General features: G+C 52.6%; 1 protein-coding gene across 1 annotated transcript; it reads right to left on the reverse strand.

The window, feature by feature from the left end:
• Positions 1 to 5,371: 5,371 nt before the first annotated feature.
• On the reverse strand, positions 5,372 to 9,020 carry Trim56 (tripartite motif containing 56). The gene is made up of 3 exons (XM_004630480.3): positions 8,948 to 9,020; positions 8,130 to 8,256; positions 5,372 to 8,039 (listed from the first exon to the last, which is right to left on the reverse strand). Exon 3 carries the CDS (start codon positions 8,036 to 8,038, stop codon positions 5,819 to 5,821), a length of 2,220 nt encoding a protein of 739 aa, XP_004630537.1. The 5' UTR covers position 8,039; positions 8,130 to 8,256; positions 8,948 to 9,020; the 3' UTR covers positions 5,372 to 5,818.
• Positions 9,021 to 10,545: the final 1,525 nt, after the last annotated feature.

Consider the following 10,545-nt stretch of genomic DNA (forward strand, 5'->3'; position numbering starts at 1 on the left):
CTTAGGAGAGTGGAGGGCCTGGTGTCAAACGGGGAAGGGCACCTTTGGGGCCGGAGGAGTCCAAGACTGAGCCTGAGCCATAGGCAAGCCCCGTCAGGCCTGGGTGTCCTTATCTACCAACTAATGCGCATGATTCCTACTTTGCACAGGCCGACTGCTGAGCAGGCATAAGCAGCGACTCAGTGACTGCTGTTTGACTTCCGGTGTGTGATGGGGAGACCTGGGGCTAAGGGCATTTTTCTGTACTACTCAGAAAATCTCACAAAGGAGAGGAAGGAAGGTTCATCCAGGATTTCTTGGAGACTAGGTCAGGGTAGCGGGTTTGGCCAGTGGCCAGATGTTTCTAGACTCCTGATCTTCTTAACCCTCCAGGAAAGATCACCAATCAGCATGCTAAGAGCTGGCTGAGATGCTTGTTTAATTGCCCCACATCAGTGAACAGCCAGGGAGTAACCTGATGGGCACAGCCCCTCACATCTGGACTCTCTCGCCTGCTTCCTGCATGTCACACCTCTGAGCAGCCATACTCCAGGCTGTGTGTATGTGCATACCCCGCACCATCTGGATCACCTGCTTGAAGCCACTGGGAAGGCTTAGCCCTGGAGATGCACATCTGCACAGCAGAGCGAGTGAGCTGAGACAGAAGGGCCCGCAGGTGGTGGCTGTGTCACACCTTACAGCTCCTGTAGCATCCCCCAGGAATGTGCACAGCCGCTGTGGGAGTCACCATCAGACAGCCGGGATAATCTGATTTCCTCTGATTTCTTTCTGGGCTGGAATGTTGGAGGCTCCCTACACCCATGAACTCATCAGAACAAAGGTCTAAATTTTTCACAAGAACTTTATTAAAAGAAACAGAGAAAAGAGATACAAAATGCATCACCAGAGGAATGAAAGAATGCATAGCACAGAAGCCTGATCCTCGGGCAACTCCCAGGGCTGGACTGGGCTGGGCGCTAAGGAGGGGAACGGCGGCTCTGGTTTCATCTTCAGCCTCCTCTCTCTCCAGGGCACTCAGCCGACTTCTTGGGACAGTGTGGGCTGCTCTGCCACTTCTCCTTGCACCCACGTGCCTAGCGTCTTTGGGCACAACCCCCCCCCCCCCACTGGCCCCCGAGACACCCACCCAGCACTTCTGGTGGGCTCTTAGTTGACTTTACTCTGCCTTCTCCACCCTTCCAATCAGAAGAATCTGTGTGTCTCCAAAGACCTTTGTTCCTGCCCTGAGGTACTGAATTAAACTGTATTCACAAGCCATTAGGTAAGGCTGGTTCTGCCACCCCAGATCAAATCACCTACTTTCCCAAACCTGCATGTGATCTTGGGTCTTTCTCCTGCTAGAAATGTCTTCTTGGGCACTCTCTCTAGCAGCTGTCTCTCCCAGCTAATGCAAAACTGCTTTCGCCCCAGTGCAGAGGCCTGCATCTCTGCCCCATCTCCCACTACATTTATAGGACAGCTCAGTGTCTCAGCTTCCCTGCCAAACAGTCACACACCAGTCAAACCTTGCCCAGTTCAGGTCCCCAACGCCGTCAACTTCCTTTGAAAGTTTTTCACTTCTTTCTTGGACTTCTGACCCTTTGGAATTCTGTCTCTGCAGTTTTAGAAAATGAAATCATTTTATAGACACAGTAATCAGAAGATGACAGAGAAGGAGAGCTATTCCCTCCCAAACTGTATCTTCTCTAAACTATTAGAAGGTTAGGCCACTCTTGCCATTTTTAACTTTCTCTAAATGTCTATGAACATCAGTCCTTAATGAGCACAGTCAGATTCTCAGCTGGCTTTTAGGAATGGCTGTGAATCTCAGCAAGCTGGCCATTGGTCCCTCCTGCTGCAGTCACCACGTGCTGGTGCTGTTGAAGATGGCTTCTTCACGTAACTGCTGGAAAGCAAAAGACCCCAGCCTCCTCCAGAGGTGGATAGTCCGCAGACAGCAGCTCTACCCAGATGTTCTTAAACTTCTACATCATGGTATTTGTGCACAGCAGGTGTCCATTCAAGCTTATTGATGTCGGGTGAAATTTTCCTAATCAACACCTTGGAGTTGGGCTTTACTGTGTGCAAAATATTTCCCCGAACTTCTCATCCCATCCTTACTTCAACCTTGCCTAGTGGGCATGGTGGCTATTATGACCCCATTGTACTGATGCATAAACCAAGTCTCCGAACTGAAGCAAGATTGCACAGCTCTTTGTGGAAGGAAGAGCCAACACTGAACCCAAGTCTCTGCAACCTTGTCCTCGTTCCCTTCCCAACATAAATAGAAACAAGGCCTCCTTTCTTTCTTCCCTACACAAATAGCATTCTCCCAACTAGTCCACGTACAACCTGGACAACCAAGAACAACTGATCAAGCTAACTGCCATACCCAACACAGAGGGCCGCTAGACATCAAAGATATTTCCTTCCTTCATTAGGATTCCCAAGGCCCAGGTAAAGTGTTGAGGATTTTACTTACAAATTATGCACACAAAAAAAGCTACACTTCTATCCACTTTTAACATTTTGCCAGCATTCTGGACCCTTTCACCCCTACTACTTTAGGAGGAAAATTTAGTATTTGCTCTGTTTTCCAACGCCCCAGGAAGCCACCTGGCCTCTTCATCTCTTTGAGCACTTGTGGGACCTGACTGGGTCATACGTCTGTCCTGGTTCACCAACAAATCCTCTGCCCAAGGCCTCTGTGCATCTCCGGAGAGCTGCTCTTCCAAATTGAGCATGCACAAACTCCTCAAGTATCTCTCCCAGAAGCCCACTCCCCAGACACAAAAGCAGGACACCCTGATCTCATCCCTGCTTTTGACACGACTGTAGTCTTGGGAGACACGCAGTGGACTGTGTCTACAGTGCCCCCTACTGGAACTTTTCCACCAGCCAATATTTTTACACAGCTCACTTGCCTGCTATAGCATTCTGGGGTGGGAAATCTCTGGAATCAGACCACAATCTCATCCCTTTCTAGACATGATTTCATTCCACAGATGTTTACTGAGCACCCATGATGAAATGTCAGGCGCTAACTCTGCAGACAAAACTAAAGGGAAGGCAGGCTCCATCTTGGCCTTCAGGCCACTTCTGCTCGTTGGTTCAGAGGAACCATCACTTGACTTGGTCTGATTTTGCTGGTGAACTCAACAAGATTGCCACCAACGTCTAGAAACTCCTCAGTTACCCCTTCACCTGTGGAGACAGCCTGGCCTCTGCCAACTTTCCTGGGGCAGTTTCAGGTCCAGATGGGCTCAGCTCTGGTGATACTTCTTTCCCGCTGAGCCCTCATGAGGTGGGAGTCTCCTCCCCTGCTCCTGCCTCTTCTCTGAGCCATTTGTGCCAACTACACACCCACTCAACTCCAGCAGATGATTCTCGAAGATCACTTACAGAGGTGTGGTGAAGTAACTATCCAAACATATATGTTATGTCATGGATAAATACTAACGGAAGTAGACTGTGCATCTATGAATAATAGCAGAAAATAACTCACGCAACTCGAAAAAAGAACTCAACCTCCTGCTTTCACAAACTGGAACCTCTATCATCACTCCATTATTATTCGGACCTGCTTTTCTTTTGCTGCTATCACAATGGGATTGTAATTCCCAGTATCTTTTTTGTGCCGTGACTGCATCACGTAACTGCCTCTTCTAGTCTTAATACTCATCATACTCAAGGGTAGAGCTCATTCCCTTAATAGACCACAATCTACTTAGCTGTCACTCTGCGATAAAAGTTTCCAGTTAGTGACTGGGCTATGAAGGGCAGCCACCAATGTCTCTGTGCAGATGTTTTTCCTAATGATTTATTTTCCCAGAATGTATTCCCCAAAGTGAGATAAGACAGTCTTACATGAAAAAAAAAAAAAAAAAAAAAACCTTGTCAAGAATTACCCCACTATCCTCCAGAAAGCATGATGTATAGAGCCAGGAGTCTACATATTGCTCCAGAGCATATTCTGATTTTTTTTGTCTTTTTGAAACAGAGTCTCAGTCACTATGCAGTTCAAGCTGGTCTGGAGCTCACTTTGTAGCCCAGGCTGGCTTTAAAATCAGTGACCCTCCTGCCTCAGTCTCCCAAGTGCTGGGATTACAGGCATGTGCCACCACACGTGGCCAGAAAACTTACTTTTGACAAAAGCAAGCTTTCTGCTTGTTTTCCCATTTTACCGGCCCTTGCCTGGTCCTGTTTCCCCCAGGTGCATAGCTTATTTCACTCTTTTTCCACTTAGGTCTCTCAGTCACAACATACAGTATTTGAGACTCAGCCTTCTTCATCAAATGAGTTCTCTGTAGTTATCTTATTGGCTTTCTTTTAATACTTATTCTTTGCTATGCGTATATTTTTATTTTGATATGCTCGAAGCTGGACATTGAAGATTTTCTTCAGTGCTTCAATAAATAAGAAATGTGCTTCCCAGAAAAGGATTTTCTTTTTCCTACCCCTGGCATTCTGCATTTTTCCTCTGAACCTGCTCTGAATTCCTCTGGTTTCCATGAAGGCTCCACCATCCACGGCCCCTCCACTGACTCCCTTCTGGTCGTCTCTCAACAGCACTCGGCTAGCCGTATCCTCTAGCCTACTCATTCACCTCAGTGCCAGCTCTGCCACCACCTGCACAAAGGCCTGGTGGCCACAGTTAGCTCTAACTGCATCTTTCCCTTGTTGTTGCACCTGCTGGCTTCAGGGTTGATGTCTCAGGAACACTAGCCCCACACTGGCCTCTAGGGTTCCTTAACTTCCCAACCCGTCTACCTTAGATCAACCAAGCAAAGGTTAACATTTCTTGGAAGGAACTCTGCTGAAAAACCAAGGGGGAAACAAACAACAACCAAAAGACTCCTAGAAACGTAAAGGAAACCTAACCAAAGTGTTGCATGGTGGAGATTTTACGTTGAACATAGGTGCTACCCTGGATTAGCTCTGGATGGGAGGGATGCCCCAATACTTGGTTTTTCAGACACCAGCTCTGCAAGGTTGGCTTTTCTGGTTGCCTATTCTCTTCACAGCCTCCAACATTAACACCTACCACCTCTGTTCATGCCTGCACCTGGGCCCACATGAAACCCAAGCTATAATTCCCTGGAGGGCCAATGGCTGCAGCTGGCAGATGTGCCATTGTCATCCGTAGCTATTTGGAGGTCTCAAGGCTCTTGTGACCCCAGGCACCCTGTGCAAATTTGAGGGTAACCAGTTCTTGGTTCCTTCACACAATATCCATAGCTCATCTACCCTTGGTCTTTGTGTGTGTGTGTGTGTGTGTGTGTGTGTGCGCGCGCGCATGGTTCTAAGGAACCCAGGCCCTTCACCCTGTACTACTTCCCCAGCCCTTTTTGAGACAGGGTCTCACTAAGTCTTCCAGTGACTCAGCCTGGGTTTCAATTTACGATCCTCCTGCCTTAACCTCCCAGCGTGCTGGGATTACTGGTCCCTGCCACCATGCCTGGCTCTAGGTCATTCCTATCTCAGAGGACAACAGGTATCTGCCTCTCCAGGACTCCCTCTTGGCTACTCTGCTAGGAATGATTTTGAAGAATGCAAATCAAGACACACTTACAAATCCCAGAAATCTAAACTATATAGCAGTAGCCTCAACAGCAGCACACAGCCGCATACAAAAAGCAAGAGGCTCAGCTGACATCCAGCACCTTCTGCCCCACTGCTTTCGGGAGCTATGGTCATATCACAGTTGGTCCCCACCCCTGCACATCAAAAAAGGGGTTAGTAGTTCAGTATTTCATGCTGAAACACTGCCACCTCCTGCCCCCCAGGAAATGCCCTAAACCAATATATCCTGCCCCACCCCTCCCCCACCCTGGCTTCTCTAACTGTCAGGCGAACGGACCCGAAAGACGTGGATGGTCCCATTACTTAGAGACACAACCAGATACCTGCCATCTACCATGGTGGTCACCCGGGGCTTTTCCAAGCCATGGAAGGCTGTCAGGAAATCGCCAAGAAGTGACCCCTTTGGGTCCAGAATCACCACCTTGTTGACCTCTCGGATTGTCAGAAAGATGTAGCCCTTCTTATCCACAGACAGGGACCCTGGCTGGCAGCCATGCAGGCCAGGCCCCTTGTACTCCCCTATCACCTGGCCCAGCCCATCACAGACCACCACACTATTCTGCTGCCAATCAGACCCCACAAAATTGCCCTGAGGGCTGGTGGTCAGGAACACCAGTGCCCGCTGGCCCCGGCTGGCCTTGCCCCCAGGGATGAACCGGGTAGCCAGGCTGCCTTCCATGTTGTACACCTCCACGTGGCCTGCTACACTGACAGCCACCCGGTCCCTGCTGGGCAGCGCAGTCACTGCATGGCTTGCCTGGCCAAGGCTCAAGGCCCGGCGCCACTGCACCTCACCACCAGGGCTGATAAGATACAGCCTTGCACCTGCCGAGAAGGCCACTGCATTTTGGAGGGCAGCCACGCTGCATGGGGAGCAGCCCTCAGGGATTGGCATTGTGCCTTTGTAGTCGCCATTGAGGGAAAAGCGTTTTAGCGCTCTGTTCTGCTCATCTGCTACCAGGATCTCCCGCGGGCCATAGGGACAGAGACCAGTGATGCGAGGGGAACGCCTGTCTCCGGGCATCCGCGTGGGGAAGGTACAGTAAAAGATTGGCCTGGGGAGGAGGCCTGAGCCATCCAGGTTTGGCCCCAGGGCAGGGCTGGGCTCACGGGAGATGGATTTGCACCTGCCTTTAAACTTCTTCTTCTTGTTGGCTCTGCCACCCCTCTCCAGCTGGGGTCCTGAATCTTCCTGGGGCAACTGAGCTTTATCCTCTTTGGGGCTTATGGTTCCTTCCCGACCCTGGGGCTGGACTCCACTCTGCCCTTCTGGCTTAGCTCCAACTTCTCGCTGGCTCTGATTTTCAAGCTCCCTCTCAGTACCCACTCCATCTTTCCCACCATTCTTCTCTGTCTGCTGCTCCTCAAAAGACAGCTGAAGAAGACGGCAGTTCTTGTCCAAGAGCCCAGGGTGGAGCTCAAGCTGGGGCAGTAGGCAGGGGGTTGGCCCTGGGGTCCAGGGACAGCCCTGCAGCTGCTGGAGTCTCTGGGTGATGGCCCCCTCCAGCGAGAGAATCTCAGCCTCTCGCCCCAGGCTGAGCACCCGCCGGGCAAAGGCAGTCGCTGCCTTGGCCACCTGCTCCTTATCCTCCAGCTTGGCTAGCCTCTCCCGGGCAGCCTCCTCGGCAGCCTCCACATGGGCCCGCAGCTGTCCTAGCACCTCCTGCTTTTGGGCCAGCAGGGCCCGGAGGACCCCTTCGGCTGCCTCCTCTACCTGCATCCCCACCCTGGCGGCCTGCTCCCGCAGCCGAGCCAGGGCTTCCTTCTCCACTACCCGAGTGGTCTCCAGCTCTACCAGGTTGCTGTCCACGCCTGCCAGCAGCTCCTCCAGGCCAGGTCTCCGGGCACTCACTGCTTCGGCCAACGGTAGGCAGGGGTGGTCCAGGTGGGGATCCAGGCGGCACTCACGGCACAGCAGCTGGGAGCAAGGCTGGCATAGGAAGCGCAGAGCCTCCCCAGGGTGCTGGGGACACTGGGCCGCCTGGCGCTCCCGGGCTTCCTCATCGTACCACCCTGCCCTGTAGCCCACCAGGTCTACTACACGGTGTGTGTGGGTCTGGCGAGTGCAGCGATGCCCGTCAGCACAGGCCTGGCACAGGTCATCAGCACAGTCTAAGCATCGGGCTGTGGCTGGACCCCCGGCACTGGTGCCCCCCACCAGTGGACACAGCGCACAGGCAGGCTTCCCTGCACGCAGGTCCCCACAAGCCCGGGCCTTTACCAGGTCCAGGAGCCCATTGACAAAGAAGTTGGTCTTGAAGGCAGCCACGCCAGCAGGCGGCACAGGTACTGTCTCCCGGCACTCAGGGCAACGGACATAGCCGCTGTTGGCCAGCTGGGCCAGGCAGTCCTGGCAGTAGGTGTGCAGGCAGGGCAGAGTCTTGGGTGTGTGCAGCTGCTCCAGGCAGATTTTACAGGCCAGAAAGTCACTGCTCAGGGCCTCCAGCAGGGAGGTCGGGGAGCCCTGGGAAACCATGCTGTGAAGCAGGGGTCAGGTCAGGGTTCAGAGGTCAGAGGACCTCTAAGCCATCCCTTGCCTTAACCCTCTCCCAGGTCTGGGATCTTACCTGGTCAGGAATTTCCTTCTGGCTTCCTGGTGACTTAGAGCTTGCTCTGGCCCTAGGGAGCCACCCAGTTCTTCCTCCTCTTCCTTCCCAGGTACATTCAGCAACCGTGAACCTGGCTGTGTCAGGTCTGTGAGAAATGAAGGACTAAGAAGCCCTTGGCCTTAGAGAGCAGAAAACCTAGCTGACAGGCCTGTGGCAGGGGTGGCCTGAGCCTCCCTGGGTGAACTGGTTCCAGGGTCCTGTTGGGTGTCCTGGGAGAAGAGGGCCAGGTGAGCAGTCACCTTGTTCCTGCAGTTCAGGCAGGGTCTGGCAGTCCTATAAGGAGCCCTGACTCCCCTGGTCTGACCAGGGCAGCATGAGGGTCGGGCTGCTACCCCTACATTTTCAGAAATGGATTTTGGGCTCCTCTTCTGAAGTTCTTCCATTTTAGCCTTTCCTGCCTAATGCATTCCAGAAACTTCTGAAGGAGAGGAGTTGTGGGCTCCCAGCACAGGGACTGAGGAGAGGGATCTGATGGTTTTCCCCATCAGAAAGAGAGAGATCTCCACACCAGAGAGAGATCTGATGGTTTTCCCCTTTCCTGGGGCTGGGGGATGGGGACTCGGAAATGAGGGAGGTCTTGGGGGGAAGCTGGGGGGGGGGCGAGGACGGGAAGGGTGCCCACTTCCCGCTCTCCTGCTGGCCCTTCTCTCCTCTCCCTTCCTCTTTTCTTCTCTGCCCTCCTTTCCTCTACCTCACCCTCTCTCCTCCTCCCACTTCTTGAGTCCTCCCCCCTACAGTTTGGCCCTTGTTTTTTAGTTGTCTCCACCCCTGCTTACCCAGCCAGACTGCCCTAGGGGAGCCAGAGGGACCCCTGCGGCCTGGACGCCCGCAGTTGCTGACAGCCAGTAAGAGAAACAAAACTGAAACTAATTGTACTTGTGGTGCAACTTCCGTCCCTGCCCGGGACACCGCGAGCACAGGCTCAGGCCCCGCCCTCTCTCCACCCTGCCAGGATCTCTTCGGAACTCCCAGTCCTGTGAGAGCATGCGTGCAGACGTGTGTGTGACTATGTGTGCATGCGTGTCTGTGTGTGTGTGTGTGTGACTGCGTGCGTATGTATCTGAACGTCTGTGTCTATGTGTGTGTGTGTGCGTACATGTGTGTGTGGGTCTATTTGTGCGTGTGTGTTTGTGTGTATCGCAAACAAGGCAACGCCTGAAGATCTGCTCCTGTTCTGCAGTGATTAAGAGGCAGGAATCTAGAAAGCAAGTCCGCAGAAGTCCTTGGCAGAAGAGGGGCACAGAGGCTCTCGGTTCAGGACAGACAGGGAAACACGGTCCAGAAATCTGAGCTACAAGAGTTTAGGGATGTGGAGCAATGAACTGCACAGTTCACTCGGTGCCTTCAGCAATTTAGGATGATTCCCCTGGAGACCTGGGAGCAGCGGTACAGGAAGATGGCGGGGGAGGAAGTGGCCAGATCGGATCGGAACTCAAGTTCAGCTAGGAGTCTGTCTATCAGAGGAGCTAAGGATAGTTTCTCTAACATTTTATAGAAAACCGAAAGCACCAAGAAGTTGTAAGATCTGCCAGGGAGGCCCATAGCCCCAGCATTCGGGCCCCCCAAAAGTTGGTGCATCCGCAAGGCAGAAGGTGAGATCTTCTGTAACAACAGGGTAGGGAGTGAAGAGGAAGGGATCCCGGGTCAGTGCAAGGCCACAGACGCAGCTGCCAGAGAGGGAAAAGGCAGAGAGCAAGAGGAAAGGAGTCACAGTTGCCAGAGCAAGGGTGCTGTCCTTCCAGAAGGAGGGGGCCAGGGCCAGGGAGGTAGCTCGGCATCTGCCTGGAAACGAAGGGAGTCGGGTATGAGGTCCCAGTACCACATTAGAGTAAGCGCTGAGCGGGCCACTGAAACCAGGCATGGTAACACAGGCCGGTAATCCCAACAATGGGGAGGATGAGACAGGAGGATCACTGGAGTCTGGGCTGCATAGTGAGACCCTGTACCAAATAAATAAATAAAAGATTATTTTTTAATTAAAAAAAGGAGGTGGCCAGTGCTGTGAACAGGACAGAAGGCACCAATGTGCCCACTTAGGGTGCTTCGAATTCACAGGCCTCCCCCGACCCAGGTACTGGGGATTGAACCCAGAGCCTGTGTGCTGCGCTACATCCCAGCCCTTTTCATTTTGTTTTTGGTTTTTTGAGACTGACCACGTAGTTCAGGCTACACTCAATTCACTACATATGTAGCCCAGGCTGGCCTTGAACTCACAGCAATGCTCCTGCCACAGTCTCCTGGGTTAGGCTGTTTCCGTAGTGTAGTGGTGTAGTGGTTGTCACATTCGCCTGACATAGTCTCTTGGGTTTTGGGATTACAGTCGAGTGCCACTAGACCTGGCTTCATCTTAGCCTTTTTATTTTTTCTCAGCCCT

Source organism: Octodon degus, unplaced genomic scaffold, assembly GCF_000260255.1.
Source record: "Octodon degus isolate 3935 unplaced genomic scaffold, OctDeg1.0 scaffold00035, whole genome shotgun sequence".
In the NCBI taxonomy this organism is placed as follows: Eukaryota; Metazoa; Chordata; class Mammalia; order Rodentia; family Octodontidae; genus Octodon; species Octodon degus.

What these genes read in the sequence shown, in the direction of transcription:
- Trim56 (XM_004630480.3), bottom strand. Translation starts at nt 8,038, where the DNA reads ATGGTTTCCCAGGGCTCCCCGACCTCCCTGCTGGAGGCCCTGAGCAGT.